Below are 18,106 nucleotides of genomic sequence, written 5' to 3'. Positions count from 1 at the left end.
TAATTAAGATTAGCAAAAAGTTTCTTTCACATGACCTTTACATTCAAATTGAATGAGGTCGACCGTCAATGTTTTAGAGCTGTAGTTATTGTCCTCGGTGTGCATGGACCCTTAAAGTGATAGTTCTCCCAAAAATGAAAATTCTGTCATCCTTTAGTCACCCTCTTGTCATTTCAAACCTGACTTTTTGACAAGAGGGTGTGTAAATGATGACAGAATTTTCATTTTAAGGTAACCAACCCCCAAGGATTGTTCATAAGTTCATGAAAATTGAAGCAGAAATAACGTAAGGGTGATTGAATAATGACATAACTTTGCCTTCTAACAACTGTTTTTTACATTTCAACTCTAGTCTTTCTTAAAGAATCTCATCCCACAAACTGATCTTAACCTGTGAGACAGAAAGGAAGAGGCAGCTTGAGTCAGATAGAGACCTGAAGGAAGTGTGTCAGAAGCATATAGAGATGCTATTATCTCGTCTCTGTGATCGACTTTGGGGCTGAGGGCACAATGACATGACTTCACATTAGTGTGAAATATAGATGATGCTTTTTCTAAAAGAGTTCCTGCCCTCCATTTACATTCTCCATTAAACACCCGACTCCTTGGCACACATGCACTCTTTATGGCTGTTGAGACCAATCTGAATACAGTATGCATTAAATTAATTACATTTGAGTGCTCATCTCTTCTGAGTTATAGCATGTCACATACTGTACGCTGTAACTCGTACATTTGAGTCTGTAATCCTAGCGAGAGAAAAGAAAGTCCTTTGGAATTTGGAGCAATTCAATTCTGTAAACTGAGAATTTAAACCGATTATAATTTTTTTTTGAAGAAATTCCATTTTATTTCTTAGCAAGTGCATAACATCTGTGTTTAAACCCCTGTTCTTACCGTACTTTGATTAGCTCCGGTAAGGCTAATGATTTTTTATTTTAGACTGGCCACTCTGATTTGGCAGAAAATATGTCATCTGTTCTTGCGTTTACATCTTGACCGTATATAAGGACAAGTTCTAGTTACTATTGTGTGTGTGGTGCGATGTAAATTGGCGTAGTAGCTAGGATTGGTGGCGTTTAAGTGAGGCTCGTCTGGCACGAGCTGGCTGGCAGAGACACATCTTCACGCGTCCTCTTCACTGTGCGTTTAAACCGGCACCGACAACCAGCCACAATGCGAGGCGATGTCATTCAACGGAGAGCAGGCGACGGTGACCGTTGCCATCAGGAAGTGGGCGTGTCTAGCGATGCGACAAAGGTGAGATTTTGGCTGCGTCCAAAATCGCATACTGTGACAGTATATACTGAATTTGAATATGTACCTACCTATTGGCTGTTAAAACAGTACGTTTTATATAGTATAAGTGGGAGTAGTATGAAAAAGTTTCGGACATACTGCGCCCGCCATGTTTGATGGTCATACTACCCGTATGCTTTGTGACCTATGACGTATAACAACAACCTACATGTGAGCGTTGATAAAATCATAATTTAGTCACGAGAAATTAATTTATTGGCAATTCCAGTACATTAAAAACGGACGTCCACCTTAATGTTTTCCTCTATATTTATTTGATTTACTTTTGAAATTGGACCGTTGCTCAGCTCCGGTGGCATCATGGGATACATAAGTGTCCATCCGATCCTCACGAATCTCGGCGGTAGTAATAGACCATCCGGGTATTTTTCGCCTACTGCTTTTTGCATACTGAGGTTTCGGACATACTGTATTATGCATGACATCATTTTCACCTACTATATAGTATGGAAGTAGACGATTTCGGAGGCAGCCATGCTCAACTTTATGCAAATGGTAAGCGACTTCCGTGAGCGACTACCAATAGCAGTAAAGCAGTGGAGCTCAAGTCATCTCCTCAGTTACTGCAGAGTTTTTTAATAAATGTTACTAGAGCAACCATAGGCTAAGACATTACTTACGGTAAGATGTTTTTTGACCTGCAGGTGTTGAATCCAATGGGTTGGGATGCCTTTGGTCTGCCGGCTGAGAATGCAGCAATTGAGAGAGGCCTGGACCCAGAGGAATGGACCAGAAGGTGCCAACCTTTCAGACTAGAAACTGTCTACAAACACTAACCTGACTAATGTTAATCCAGCCAACTATACACACTCATTGATCCAGTGCGCAAGTTATTTAATACCTCTTATGATTTTATACATATTCTCTTTGTCTTACAGCAATATCGAGTCAATGAGGAAGCAGTTAGACAGCCTGGGACTCTGCTTTAATTGGGACCGGGTGAGTATGTGGAGGTGGATGGTGTCCCCAGCCTTAACTCAGATTAACCTGGGTGAATTATTCCTATCTGTCATTGTGATCACGGTCCCATTTTATTGCTTTCATAAAATGGTCACTACACAATAGAATACTGGGGACACATTTGCATTGAAACATTTTTGGTAAGCACACAAACCATTCTTCTGCTAGAAGAAATAGGGCTTGAAGAAAGAAGAAATAGTTGATTTCTATGGAAGCTGTGAAATACAAACATGTTTCCAAAACGTCAGACTCCTTTTGATTAAATATGGTCTTATATGATGTTTTAACAGGAGATCACTACTTGCCTGCCTGACTATTATAAGTGGACTCAGTATCTGTTTATAAGACTGTTTGAGGCTGGATTGGCCTACCAGAAAGAGGTAAGAAAGTGCATTTAAGTAATGATTATATATTTGTCAGCCTGTGTAATGTCTGGCTTTTGGTCATATTTCACAATTTACAAATATCTTTTATAAATTATAAGCATGTCAACCAAAGACTGGCTAGACCCAATGATGCAATACTAGATGAAGTTAATATTTGGAGATTCAGCCATTTATCAATAACAATAATGACATCTTTGGTCTGCAAAAAAATGATGCTATTTGCATTACAGTCGGTTTGTTGTCCGGTTTGTTGACATTCATAAATCTTGAAGTGTGGTGTGAATATTTTTGCGGTCACTGTACACAGGCACTGGTTAACTGGGACCCAGTAGATCAGACAGTTCTTGCAGATGAGCAAGTGGATGAGAACGGCTGTTCGTGGAGGTCTGGAGCCCTTGTGGAACAGAAGCTTCTTAAGCAGTGGTTCATCAAAACCACCAATTATGCCAAGGTACAGTACTTATACCCCAAGAAGATATCTGCCACCGACTCAGATTCTTTATGGTTTTAAGGAACGTACAGTCGAAATAATAAATAATTCAGACACCAGATATCAATTTTGAATTATGTTAGAGAGGATAGAAAAATAAAGTAAACTGTGAAGTGTAAAAAATGTGGAACAAAATATTTAGACTCTTTGACCTGACCATGTTTTGCTTAAGTGTTATGCTTTGTAATTGGTTGTCCTAATTTGGTATTTGTGTAAATGTAACAGCTGACAGCTATTTAACCTAATCCCTTACACACCTTTCCATCAAAGTTATCCGACAAGATAAAGATGAATTTGTTCGGACTCAGTTTAACTCTGAGTTCTTGTCATATTTTATTACCTTTTTCTGAACTCTAGCGAATAAGCTGTGATAGTGTCAGAGGGGTGTCAGAATACATTTTGGTTTGCCTGCTGATTTCAAGGTCATGTATGGTTGTTCTAGTAAAACTTTCTGATATTTAATATTAGTAAATTGTTCAGTCAGTCAGTTGAGAAAGGTGCTAACAAAAAACACTCAAACAATCATTGAAAAACATTCAAAAGCATGTGAATGTTTTTTAAAGAAATGTTCGCAGTATCCAGTAGTCAAGAACGACTGAAAGGTCACAAAAAAAAAAGTGGCATTTAATTGTACAAAAATATGTGGGATGACATACTTTCATCTAAAAGGTCACTTTATAAAACTAGTCGTATGGCTTTTTTAATGTTATGATTCATTTAGGTCTTTTGACAGGGTATCTTCATAATTGTCCAGAACAACGTGATCATTTGAGATATTAGCTAAAGTGACATCATTTTTTATCAGGAATCGAAACTAATATACTGTACCTGCAGTATGCTTTTACACACGATACATTTGTCCACAAGGTTATTTGCATTCTTTCTTTCTCTATAATCTCTCACTATTTATCACTGATCTAAGGGTTTCTGACTTGACTCCATCTGAAATGTGTAAAGAATCGCTCGATTGTCTGGGCTCGAAAGCCTGAATTCTGCTGGATGGAAATGTTGCGTCTGAATCAAGCATTTCACAGCAGAAAACCATTAAATATATGTAAAGTATAGTTATGCTGAAAACCTTTATTTAAACCTTATTTTATTCCCTCTATGAACAGCAACAATTTGTAGTAACCATGTCACGTGCTATAGAAAAGTACATTTGAATACAGAAACACATTGCCACTTTCCCTATTACATTACAAATTGAAACTTGCAAACCCGCACATATTTTTGCGCTACAGTTATGATAAATAACTTCAATGTACCCGTGTGGCTTGTTAAAGATGCCAAAGAATAAATTGATACAATATGTTGAATTGTTCTCTGATATCTACATAGAAGGTATTTGGCTTTATTAAGTGCAAAAATGATCCAGAAGTGGTTTGACATGTCCGTTTACAACCCTAGGATTTGTCCCTAGAATGAAAAAGTTTATCATTACATAAGGTTCATGAATATTAACGTCCAGCTCTGCTCTGATTGGCTGTCTCGCTGCGCGGCGCATGCCACTAGCTCACTAAAGTCCGTTCACGGGTGTGCTACTCTGTGGTTATTTTTGCAACGCCTCTGGGCAGCAATTTACATCCACACACAAGTCCACAGTCCTATCTACATGAATGGGGGAAGTCCGATATTTAAAAAAATGTACTGGCAAAAATCACAATTAAACAGCATATTTCCAATCAATAATAAACTCTTTCCCCACCAGCCGGCGGTTTTTAATATTTTCTCTCCAATTTGATGGCTCACAGTACATTTTTTGCAACAAATATATGGACAAACAATATAGCAAATATAAGACCAGAGTCTCTGCTTTTAAACTTATTTTTTGTTCTTTTTTTAATCACCCTTCGATCTGGGTAGATTTCTTCAAAAATGCATCACTTTGATTAAACAGCTGAGATAATAAAAAGATTTAAAGACTCCGCCCAGATTAGACTCTGAACAATGATTAAAAACCAATACGTTCTAGGTTCAGAGATTTTGTTACAGCGCCACCAGCTGTACAACAGTACAAAAAACAATTGCCGTAATAACTCGTCAATGGCGGGGAAAGAGTTAAAGGTGTCATGAATTAATACCTACATTTGAACACAAGCTTTTATTATGTAAGAGGTAGTCGTTTTCAAGCGAACGTCCTGTAAGTGTCAGAACTAAAACGCCCTTGTTACTGAAATAGCAACTGTTATTGACAACAGGCTCAGTGAACAGCATGTCCTGGAATGCACCTATCTATAGGTTGAGCAATGCTTCCACAACTACTTCTTCTCTAGCCCCGCCCATGCGGATGACCGTACTGAAGTAAAACAAGCTATGCGGAACCAGATAGAGCGAGAAAGTATATTATATATAATATTGTGCAGTGCCTGCTTGTGGAAGAACACAGTCGCAGCATAACCATCCTTCGGATTCCGACATTAGTAATGCGTAATGCCTGGTTGAAGTTTATTTTTAGAGACGTTCCATGTCACGTTTTTTCGCTTCATTTCACCTCTGATTCCTTTGTGAACAAGCCACAGATCGACGCTGGATTTGCAGGGAGACTAAAATTAAAAGTAGTGCTGTGCAGTCAATATTGGATCCGATATTAATAAAGTAAATTCTCGTAATATTATTATTTCTGTCGTTCCTATTTTACCCCCTCGTGGGTCTTGTTCTGTGTTTGTTAGATCAATAATTGCTTCTCCTGCACCTTCTACCTGCGTTTGGGTTCTATCGTTCCCTGAGCGTGACAGAACAAACGAGCCACAAGAGAACCCAGCAGGCAGTAACCAAAGGCCATGGACGACGTTTACGCATCTGAAAGACGCCACAATGCTCCTGAGCTTCAGAATACTCTCTGGATTTCCTGGTGGAAGCGCACCATTTGGGTTTCGGCGAGGCGGACCTAGCCACAATTTTTGGCGGCTGCCTCCAGTAACCCCTCACACCTGAGACGCCTGCGCTTCATTGACGTGGTCAGGTTCGCCATGCGCTGTGCATCCCGGGAACTTGCGTCATGGGGCAAGGGGGGTCAAAGGGTGTCCTGGGGGATGGCCTCGGACTCCTCCACCTCGGAGCTAGCCACACCCCCCACGGCATTCCTGCAGCCTGCCACTAGCTCTAGGGGCCGCAGCAAAAAGAAGCGGAAGAAGAGGTCGCTGTCAGCGCAGGCATTCAATCTGGTCCGGCCGGCCTCTCCTCCGGAGCCGGCATCCCCAGGTTAAAAATAAATGTCCCTTTCACTTTCGTCATGTGACTCTCGCTGCTCTGTACTTCGAATTGGATTGTAAACAAATATAAAGAAGGCTAAAGGGGCATATAATCTCGCACGATACAGATCAGACACGTCAGACTTTATAACTGCGCAGCTCACACCTAGACCCGTTTCAATTCATAACGTCACAGCTTGTTTAAAGAAGACAATGATGTCATCGTCCATCGCGAGGTTTCACTGTAGACATCGTCCGATGTCAATTTTGGTCGACATCGCCCATGACTCAATACCTGCAGAACTTCCGATGATTCGGCTGTGCACGTCTGGCTTGCCTAGAACATGGGCGGGCATATGCAATGTTGGGGGCTTACATCCCGACTGTAACGTAACAGTCAGTGTAATGTTGGGTTTGGCCTCATTTTCAGTGGTCTTTTTCATGCACATGATTTAAGGAGGTAACTACACAATCAGTGAAAACTGAGAAAAATGCTAAGTTTTCACACCAGCCAGTCATTGCAGCCAGACACTCTTGTTTCTCTGAAACGGGACAAAAAATTTAACCAGGAAACTGGTCGAAAGACAGAACAGATGTTACAAAGCCCATTTCAAACCCAATCTTAATTTTGACCTAATGTGTAGTTACTGCACTTTGTCTTTGTATGGCAGAATGGTATTTGAGGCTCACAATATGTAATTTCCATGTACAGTCCTCTTATTATTTATCTATGCCTAGGTAAAAACAGTTATCCATTCTATGGCAATAATGGCACCTTTATGAAGAGGATGACTATTATTTTCATGTAATCAGAGCTTTTATCAATCTTCAATGAACTCAAATCATGTTATAAATGGAATGTTCTAGGTTTACGGCTTTTGGGGGGGGGGGTTGTAGTCTCTATTTTCTTTGCGGCGGAGGTCCAGACAATACTTTTAAAAATAAATAATATTTAATCAGTTGAGCTTAGTCGAATGTGAATATTAGTGAATATTAAAAGTTAAAATCTAATGTTTTATCAGGCCATTTATTTTATATTCTGATTCTGGTGTGTACGAAACATAGAAGGTCTGTTAACTGAGAAAATGTGCCAAAGCGAAGTCCTAGTAGTCTATTTAAATATTTGAAAAAAACTACTGATAACAAAATGTAACAACTGAAATGAATTGATCATGAGCAGAAGTACTTAAATCGTTACTAACAAGTAAGTTTAAACTACAGAGACAGTCTGATGTCTTGATGGTTCATTATGTCTCCCAGTCCAAACATATTTTCAATAATCCTGTCGTAGAGCCTGATTTAAATACGTTTTATTCCATACTGAAAAGTAAAGGACTAGGTTAACGAACAATGAAAATTGTCATTTCTGTCCCTCATGTCATTCCACATTCGTCAGACCTTTGTTCATCTTTGGAACACAAATTAAGATGAAGTCCAAGACCTTTTTTGACCCCCCATAAGGCGCAGAAACTTAGTAAAGACATCATTACAATAGTTAATGTGACTGGTACAACCTTCGTTTTATGAAGAGATGAGAATACTTTTTGTGCACAAAAATAAACCACTTTATTCACCAATTTCAGTCTCCAACACGCAATTTGTTCTTGGGTCAGTGCATAGCAAGTACATTATAAGCTTTCTGCAAAGTAATGCATAGGCACGTAATTACCTGCAAAAATCCAATAGCAGCCTTTAAATCTGTGAGCAAAAGTTGTGTTAACATCCCAGGAATTTCAGTTTATACTTTATTCTTTTAACCTAGCAAAATAACAAAAAATTATTTCATATAATTTAATATTATACTACTTATTCATGATTTATATAATTGATATTTTCATCTAAATAAATAGCATTTTGAATGAATAAGGATTCAAAATACATACTTCATAATATAATACCGAATTACATTTATTCATTATGATGGCTGATTTTATTTTGACGTGCACAACACAGTCTGATGCACACATAGAGGCACGCTGTTTAGTTGGTTTCATATTGAAGAGCTGCTAAAAAAGTACTTTAATAAAAATGTTCTCTCTTTTAAAATCCAAGCAAGTGTGAATGTCAGTACATCATACACATAAACATGACACATAGAATCGAGCTGATCAAATCTGTGACTTCGATTCCATTTCAGTAAGGATTCTTTTTTTTCAGGATTTCTTTCACTGTGTCCCAGTTGGACGTGTCAAACTGACACAACATGTTCCTGCGGTTCACAGTGACTGTAATTCTCACTGTAATTGTGTGTTTGTGCGTCTCTGTGTGATATAGATTGAGTGTTTTTTCCTTTCTAATCGGCAACACTTGAGCACTTGCTAGTTAATTTTTTGTATGTGTCCTTACTTTGTAAGTGTGCATGGGTGTTTCGCAATTGGTTCGTGCATCTAAATTTAAAATATTATTCTGGTGAAAAGTCATTAGCTGGTGTTTGCTAAGAAAAGCATTTATCACTATTGCTTAAATCCGTCAATTTATAGCCAGGCTAAGTGAGTTTATCTCACTTACTTAACCCTGATTTTTACTTCTGCGATGGACCAACGTCGTAACCTCTATGCTGTAGGCTACGTATCGGTTTTCATTTATACTTCTGCGTCGACAGGCAATAACCACTAGGGGTTGGTGCCCACGTCCATGTTGCTTGTGTAACCAAGACAAGAGCCAAAGAAGAAGCAGCTGGTTTGAGAAGCATTAGCAGTGATAGCTGGGAAGTAAACAGTCACTTTTGTTGCAGCTTGAGATGTTAAATACGGAAGAACAAATAATTTACTTAAATGCATTTCTGAATGAATTATCTGAAACATTACCTGAGTGAAGGGTCCGCGTTGAGTTGACATGTTGTTACATTTTTGGAGACGTGTGGTCAAGCTACTGCGTAGGGTCTGTGTCTCTGCGTAGGACCTACTCAGAAACATAAACTGACCTTTATGTTCATACATTCCCTGTCAGGCGTAGACTGAAGAAGAGACAGGGCCATATCTAGGAGCTGTAATAATACAATATGAAATGGGAGATATGGGATTCTTTTACAAAACTTAGGCTAATCACATTTTCTCCAAAAATAGTGTTTTAATTCTGTACTAATATTTCCGTACAGAAGCTCTCCAAACACATGCTACCTTGCATAATTTTTTCCACTGTGTTTAAAAGATGTGTCCGTTGCCATGGAGACCATATATAAGGTTTCACAAATGTTCTCTATAGCTCTATTGAAGCAAATCTTATTTGAAAACATTTTTGAATACAGCGGTGAAGTCTTTGCTTTGGCTATTCGGCGGTTTTGGCTCATTCAAGCGGTTTGTTTGCATCTTACACCTCACAGTGTGTCCAAGTCCCATCTAATCATGTTTGCAGACTGAATGTTGGCAAATCGGCTTGGCTGATGAAATATTGTCTGCGTTACAGGCTGTGAAAAACCAGATCACGAATGACATGGACATCTTTAGTGTAACTGTGATTTGTAGTTTGATTTGAGTCGATTTTTTAAAGAAAAGCTGAACAATTATTGTTGATAATCATAGAGTTCACATAGTCCCTTACGTTTGGTCCTGCAAAAATCACGATGCTTATTCTACAGAGCAGTGGATTTCAAACTGTTTTTTATGTAAGGCCTCCTTGGTTTAGAGTGCATCGCTTTACATTACATCGCTATATTAGAATCCACACCAACATGTCATAAAATGCTTTCTTGTAGCTCAGTGGTTAGAGCATGGCCAGCAACGCCAAGGTCGTGGGCTCGATCCCAGGGGATTACACATACTAAGAATCAAATGTATAGTATAGTGTAATGTAAGTTGCTTTGGATAAATGGGTCTGCCAAATGCATAAATGTATTGTTTATTCTAAATTCTCATATTGCAAATGCGGAATTACCTGACTTTCCTTCTTCTTGTTTCATGATTCAGGTACGTGATCATCATTTTGTCTCTTTTTCTCATACATAATCAATCCTCATGACTTCCTTCTTCATGTAAACTCAAACAAGTTTTTTTATTTAAAAAAGCGCAAACGATTAATCGTGACTAATTGCATCCTGAGTAAAAGTTTGTTACATAATATATGTCTGTGTACTTCAATAATTTTGGATTTATAAACACATCCATATACTATGTAAACATATTCATATATTATGTAAAGACACATTTTTTTTTGGATGCGATTAATCGTTTGAAAGCCCTTCGAAAAATAAATCTGTCAGTTGATATGGGTCCCAAAAAGCTCACATTACCCTCATTAAAGTAATCCAAATGACTAAATCTGAAGCAAAATGATACGTTTGTGTGATAAAACTATTCACATTTTAAGCTTTTTTTGCCTGAAAGTTAAGTTCAAATATGTCGACATGCCCATCATATTGATTCTTTTTGGTTCTTGCGTGTCTTTTGACAAAATCTCTAATCATGATGCAACTAATAAGGTTTGGTATTATTGAGTTATATACTGTAGGTGAGCAAATTATTAGAAAAACTTCTCCTAGCTAGTGTTGTCTTGTTCAGGATTCATTCCTAGCCTGCTCTTTTTTATAATCAATTGACGATTTGAATACTCTGACAGGACTGTGGACTGCTTTCTTAAATTACACGGCTAGATCTCAACTCCCATCCTCCTCCTGTTACAGTGTCAAACTTCCTGTCTGCAAGCGTGTCCGAGTTGTTAATGAGTGGATTGCTAAGAACATTCAGGCGCCCTTCTATTATTTTGTATTTGTCTTCGGCTCGAGAGAGGAGCCTTTTGTGACTGAAACTGCTAATGGGTAGTGACAGAGAGGAGCGAGATATCAAACCCAACCGTTGGCTTTTCATATCTATTCCTTTCAGTGCTCCGTAGCCCAGCTGAGCCTTTTGGCCTTAACCTTCGTTATTATGCATAGCTTCCTCTATTCCCCTCGCCTTTTCACATACGCAAGAGCTTCTTTTTTCAGCCCGGGTTGAGATTTTGAGGGGTTTGTTAGACTTCTGTGAAGAATGTCAGTATTGACGCCATCATGATTCGTTCCTCACTCCAAATGTGAATGTTATGTAAGAAAATTGTCAATTTTCTGAGAATATACCGGAATGAGTTGAACGAAAATGCTGTCATCATTTACTCACCCTTATGAAATGTCATACCTGTAGGAACACCGAGAAACAAATTTTCAGTTACGGGACATCATTGACTACCATAGTAGGAAGAATTAAAAAGTAGTGCCTGAGAACATTTTGTTTTGCTAAATTCTTAAAACAATTTCATCATGTGTTCAACAGAACAAAACATTTAGAATGTTTTTCCTACTATGGCAGTGGATGATGTCCCAGAACTGAAAATTGCTAACATTCTTCCAAATATCTTTGTCTGTGTTCATTGAAACAAAGAAATGTATACATGTTTAAACAACCTGAGGCTGAGTAAATGATGACAGAATTTTTAGATGAACTATCCCTTTAAGGCCCGTTCACACCAATAGTGATAACGTTAAAGGGGTCATATGACACGTCTAAAACGAATATTATCCAACGCTGTATTTTACACAAACCGTGCATGTTTGTATCTCCTCTCTGCCCCGGCTATCTGAAACGCGCAGAGCTTTTACAAAACTCATCGCTCTGAAAAGCGAGGTGTGCTATGATTGGCCAGTTAACCAGTGCGTTGTGATTGGTCGAGCACTGCAAGCATGTGACCGAAATGTAACGCCTCTTACCATATTTGGAACATCAAGTTCCAAATATTCCCTTTAGATAGAACGCATCTTTTGTTCCGACACTTTAATTTTAGAAATTTGACGTTTCTTATACATGCATGGGCAACATATAGCACACCAAAGACACAGAAAAACACGTATTCGCGCCGTATGACCCCTTTAAAAGGATCAAGTTGTCCTAAATTTAACATGAACAATTGTATTGACATTAATAAACATTAACAAAGATTTATAAATGCTGAAACAACTATATAGATTTTTGTTCGTTTATGTTAGCTAATGCATTTACAAAGACAACCTAATGGTTACTGTTACCTAGTTATAAGCCTGCATGTTGCCATCTTTAAAAATATTTTTTGGCCTTTTTAAATATTTGTACAATGTAGAGAGACAGGAAATGATGAGAGAGAGGGGCACAGGAGCTGGGATTCAAACTCGGGTCACCCATGGCGTTTTTTGTCCGCGCCGACACTGGGCATCATACTTTGAGTCGCACAATAAATGCCATGTGTTCAGTGGCGGTTCTACATTGAATAGAGGTGAGCTATCCCCTGCGTGCGCCCCTCCCCTTCACACACACACGGCATGCAGGGGCGCCAATTTGCGATTCCCCACACAATGAACCGCCCTCTATGTGACATGAAAAAATGCCGCCCGGGCGACTGCCCGGTTCGCCCGTGCCTAAAACCGCTACTGCATGTGTTTAATGACAACTCTGGTGGCACTAAAACCACACGCACAGCTTGAAAGCCCTTAAGAGACGATCCTGCCCAGGTGCACAGCAAGACATTTTTGTCTTTAAAATTTAAAGTTATTTAGTAAAAAAGTATGCAACATAACATCAAATCTGCTTTTGGGCAGCAGAAGTGAACTTTATTAACCAGCCAATGACATCTCCGAAATGTTGCAGTTATCGATGAGACTGGTAATGACTGGCTCTGTATTAATCATCCCTTACATGTATTATATACATATTTTGAGCATTGATAAAGAACTGTGTCTTGCAGCCTCTGCTGGATGCTTTGGCCGATCTCCCAGAATGGTATGGAGTCAAAGGCATGCAGGCCAATTGGATTGGAGACTGTTCAGGGTGCTTTTTCAACCACACATTAAAGGTATTGCATGCTTCTTCTGTACAGATCTTGTGCAAGCAGACAGGATTTGGCTTTTGTCGGCTGCACGGATCCTTTCAGAGATATTATTGCTTGCTTCTGTGAATGTGTGCTTTTCATCAAGCTTAGCTGGAGTTTGTGTACTGTATGTGTGCGTACAGCTTACTCCCCGAGTACGTTTATGAATGGACAGTTTTTAGCAGTACATATATTAGCCCTTTAATATTTGTTTTCTCTCTTTCTCTCAGGTAAATGGTCAGGACACAGGGGAGGTGTTATCTGCATACACCTGTTCTCCAGAGGCTGTATATGGATCTGCCTACATCTCCATCCTGCCTTCTCATCGATTGCTACATGGTTCCTCTCCCCTCAAACCGTCTTTGCTTCGAGCTCTGAGACCTGGAGCAGGTGATGACATCACACACACAGAGAGGGGCAGTTTCCCTCGAGCATAACTTACAGTATAGAGCACTTCCATCGAGAAAAAGAGTGATGCATATTTGATCAATGAAGAGAATATCTTGCATAAAGTCATACTGCTCCATTGTGGTTACTATATGTTGAGTTTTGATGCGGGTAGGTGCAATTTCACTCTCTTAAAGCTGTGCAGCTTGAAACCTGTTGGGCTTTGACTGCAAATTCTGTAGACTGTTTAATAGGACCTCAGTTATGAGTAGCATGCGAATCATAAAGATTCCAACTTTTCTGCTTTCTTTTCTGAAGCCATTTAACATTGTCAGTTTTCCTTCACGTTTGAATTGTGTTTTTTCATTGTTATTTGGACTAGCTCTTGAAATGAATTATTCGATGTGTTATTTGTGGTCCATTGACTTTTGACCCCTGCATGTGCAGACAGCCTGACTGAGGTCACTGCCCTCAACATGTTCACCGGCCATGAAGTTTCGGTTGTTATATCTGGCAGAAATGAGTTCCAAGGACATCTAGACACTGTGATAGGTGAGTTGGTGTTCATGTGTACCAAACATTGTTTGTATTGATTGATATTTAACCCTTTCTCTTGGGGTGGAGTCCATCCTAAATGCATTTATATTTGTATCCAGAAGAGACAGCAGTGTTTCGTGTGTGCCTTTTACCTTAAACAATTATAAAAAAGGAAAAGATCGGAAAAGGTGTAAACGATTTGTTTTCTGAATATTTAGGGAGTGAGGAAAATAGACATCTCATATGTTACAAATACTCCAAAGTCAACATTTGAAGTCAGGGTAGGGTTGTCACGATATTTGTAATATATACAGTATATATACACAAATGGCCCCCAAATTTTCCCCAAAACATTAAAGTTTTTTGGTAACATTTGTTATTTTGTTGAAGAATTGACAACATTTAAGGTTTAATTTAACCATTTTAGCTATACCATACATATCTTAATGTTTTTGTATTGGGAATTTGCAATATATTGTTACAAGAAAACTCTATTTTTAAAACATATTTCCCTTGATCGTATTAGACATCCATGACTGTCCTTATTCTGCATAATCAGGAGATACAAAATATCAAACTTAAACAAAAAATTACAATTCTGTGTTCATTTACTCGCCCTCAAGTTAAAATTTTTATTTGTTCTCATATTTGGGAAAATGCTTGTAAACAAAGAATTCTTAGCTATTGACTACCATAGTAGGTAACATTTATGTATTTGTAAATGTCTTTGTTTTGTTGAACACAAAAGGAGATATTTTGAAGAATGTTGGACAGCAAACAGGTCTGGGGCACCTTTGACTACCGTTGTCATTTTTCTACTATCGTAGTCAAGGGTGGCCAAGAACTGTTTGGTTACAAGCATTTTTCCAAATTTCTTCCTTTTTTCATCAGAACAAAGACATTTATACAGATTTGGTACAACTCAAGGGTGAGTAAATGTGAAAAACTGTTGGGTGAACTGTCCCTTTAAGGCTGATTATTTTGTTATTTCTAGATATTTTTAATGTGTCCAAATACCCTTTGGGCTTTTCATGTTATGGGCCACTGTATGTTTATTTTATTTTTAACAGGCATCCCCGACAGCAATGAGGAGGATGCAAAACTGGCTCAGTCTCTGGGTTTAAGCTGGAACTCTGTTCTAAAGACACAGGAAGATGGATCTGAGACTTTAATAAACTCAGCTGAGGTACACTCACCGTCACAGCTCTACACACTGAAGATGTTGCCAACTGTAACCTCTGATCAACTCTCCTGCTGTAGTTCACAGGTCAAAGCCATGAAGTTGCTTTTAATTCCATTACCCAAAAAGCCCAGGACAGGAAAGTTGGCGGATACCTCACTAGTACAAAGCTGCGTGATTGGCTAATCTCAAGGCAGCGTTACTGGGGCACGCCCATTCCCATAGTTCATTGTAGCTCATGTGGGCCTGTAGCAGTTCCGGAAGAGGACCTGCCAGTCGTTCTACCTAAAATACCCAACCTCACCGGGAAAGGGGCATCACCCCTTATGACGGCACTGGATTGGCTGAGATGCCAGTGTCCAAGGTAAGACTTGAAACTTGTTTTGTTTTGAAAGAGAAAGGCAGTGCAGACATGTTGCAGGTTTTCTCAAATATCTTTTTACATTGATAGATCAAGTAGCACATGTTTGAGATAATACAAATTAGACTTTGTTTCCTCTCACTATCAAGTCCGACATGGACCACAAAAGCTCTTTTTATCAGAGCTTTGTGTGATGGAATAATTTATCCTCTCTTGTCTGAAGCCATGACTCGGCCAGATCTCATTGTTTCAAATCTCATCAAAACAGTTCAGACTTAGAAGTGGCTTGTTTCTAGGAGCTCTCATCCCCTGGAGTGTACCGGGATCATTACCACTGAGTCATGGAGCGACTGAAGATGTGCGTAGAGATAGCACCCTCTCGGTGTGAAGGGTATTAATAGATCGTCTCTGACCATGAAGCACGCTTATCCAAGTGTCACAGTAGCTGAAACCTACTGACGCTTTAAACTAAACCCTGTGTTTGATGTACAATGATAACCGATAATTCTTTAACATTGTAAGCCGATAACCGATATATGGCTTAACTATTAATATAAAATAATAATTCCTTAAGACTGAAACAAGTCAAAAAGTGGACAACAGCTTTTATTTGAAAACATTTACTGCAAACCATTGGTTAATCGTTAAACTTCACACTTTTCTGGTATATTTTTTATTCAATAAAAAAAATAGAAATGGTCTTCCAGAGCCACCCTGAACTGTTCTTTATAGCCACATAACAGTCTAACATTTCTCAAAACAGAAAGCATTCAGACTACAATTTGATTCAAACAATATGCTTTTGTTCCTATAATTTACACATTCATATACACTGTATCAGTTGCGAAAGGTGAGGGAGAACGCAGGCGCAGGCAGTTTGCAAAAACTTTAATTAAAATACAAAAACCCACGATGGGGAAAACACGATAACAAAACAAGAATTCAAACCAACACCTCCCACAAGGGGGCAAACAAACAAGGTACAAGAAGAATATAAATAATATGACCACAAACACAACTGGGTACAGGAAGACAGGAACAAGGTAATCCATACGAGAAGACACGACCAGGGTACTCGAATGGGAAAACAACAAGAAGGAAAACAATGAACCAACACGAGACAAAGGGAACTGGGGCTAGAAGTAAGGGAACACTAACCAGGGATGATTACACTAGGAAGGTGAGGGGAATGAAACGCTAAGGGAAACTAACGGCAGGATTAAACGGGGCAGGTGACAGGAATGAAACACTGATGGGACGCTAACGTAGAAACAAGGGGAGGGCCAAGGCAAGCCACCTCTCTTGAGTGCTTGGCACGTCAAAACAAAACAATGCCCCTGTCCACATTAAACACGTGGGTCTGTCATGATCCTATCACAAGACTCCAAAATCATGACAAGAAGAGGCAGGATCATGACATTATCTATATACTGTACCGACATCAACAATGTTTTGGTAAAAGCAGTAAGTGAATGATCACGCCAGGAAGATACTGTACTGTACTGTTTTTTAACTCTGAGCAGCGTGCAGCTGAAGAAGTTTAACTAGACAAAATTATTTACGATTTATCAGCTATAATATATCAGCTTAAATAGTATAATCGGCCAATAACTTAAAAAATGACCTTTTATTGTCCATTACCGATATGCCGATTATTTCTAGTGCTATGCTATGAATATGGAATAGCCGTTGTATAAAAGTAATAAACATAGGTTTACAATGATTTTAAAACCACACCCCGTGATTTTGTTTAACCACGCCCCTTAGCTGTTATAGGCGATTTCGTCGGACGCAGGCACCTGGCCCGAATTTAGCTTCTGGTCCGTGTTTCTGCATATCTCATGTTAATCTGAAATACTTGAGATCACATTTATAAAAGACGGATATAGCTGTAGGATTATTTACAAAAACATGCTACACTTGTGGTCGGGAGCCGGAACTAAAGCATGTGCGCACACATTGCCAACAAAACACAGACATCAGTTTGACTTACCGCGTGCGGTTCAAGCCCGGCATCTTTTACGCTGGGACCGCTGCTCCATCTCCAGCGTTATATCCACCGTTTATATAACATTCATCACCCAAATGCAGTGAACAAACAAACACAGCTGAACTTTGCGAACGTAGTGCTGTCTTTCCTTCCTGCACTCAAGTGAAAGTGACTTGTGCGCATGCAATATAGTCTATTAATATACTACAAAATTGCATAGAATAGAATAGAAGTGCGCGATTTGGGACGTACCTATAGACTTGCTATTTTAATCTTCCAGTAGTTTGAATCAATTCACAAATCGCAAAAATCAATAGATAATAAATAAAAGAAACCTATTTATTTATTTTCTGTAAATAGAATATAAAAAACGAAAGACATGTAGTGTTAGTGAAACATGTTCAATTATTATTTTCTCCTTGTTTTAATGTTTTAACGAAATTATTGGACAATCAGTTTACTCCGTATTAAAAAAAACAACCATCAAATTATACACG

The 18,106-nt window shown here is 38.8% G+C and overlaps 1 protein-coding gene across 1 annotated transcript in view; it reads left to right on the top strand.

Annotated features, from left to right (window-relative positions):
- The window catches only part of lars2 (leucyl-tRNA synthetase 2, mitochondrial), a 43,943-nt gene that overhangs the window by 10,725 nt on the left and 15,112 nt on the right, over nucleotides 1-18,106 (top strand). The window contains exons 4-12 of the mRNA XM_079468736.1: nucleotides 1,965-2,056; nucleotides 2,199-2,259; nucleotides 2,571-2,660; nucleotides 2,974-3,117; nucleotides 13,032-13,139; nucleotides 13,385-13,544; nucleotides 13,989-14,093; nucleotides 15,149-15,264; nucleotides 15,339-15,622. Of these exons, the coding sequence (XP_079324862.1) occupies nucleotides 1,965-2,056; nucleotides 2,199-2,259; nucleotides 2,571-2,660; nucleotides 2,974-3,117; nucleotides 13,032-13,139; nucleotides 13,385-13,544; nucleotides 13,989-14,093; nucleotides 15,149-15,264; nucleotides 15,339-15,622 (1,160 nt within the window). The remainder of the gene's footprint in view (nucleotides 1-1,964; nucleotides 2,057-2,198; nucleotides 2,260-2,570; nucleotides 2,661-2,973; nucleotides 3,118-13,031; nucleotides 13,140-13,384; nucleotides 13,545-13,988; nucleotides 14,094-15,148; nucleotides 15,265-15,338; nucleotides 15,623-18,106) is intronic.

The sequence above is a fragment of the Barbatula barbatula genome (genome assembly GCF_947034865.1).
Source record: "Barbatula barbatula genome assembly, chromosome: 12".
Classification (NCBI taxonomy): domain Eukaryota; kingdom Metazoa; phylum Chordata; class Actinopteri; order Cypriniformes; family Nemacheilidae; genus Barbatula; species Barbatula barbatula.
Note: the sequence above shows the minus strand (reverse complement) of the source record. Positions and strands in the feature narration are given on the sequence as shown.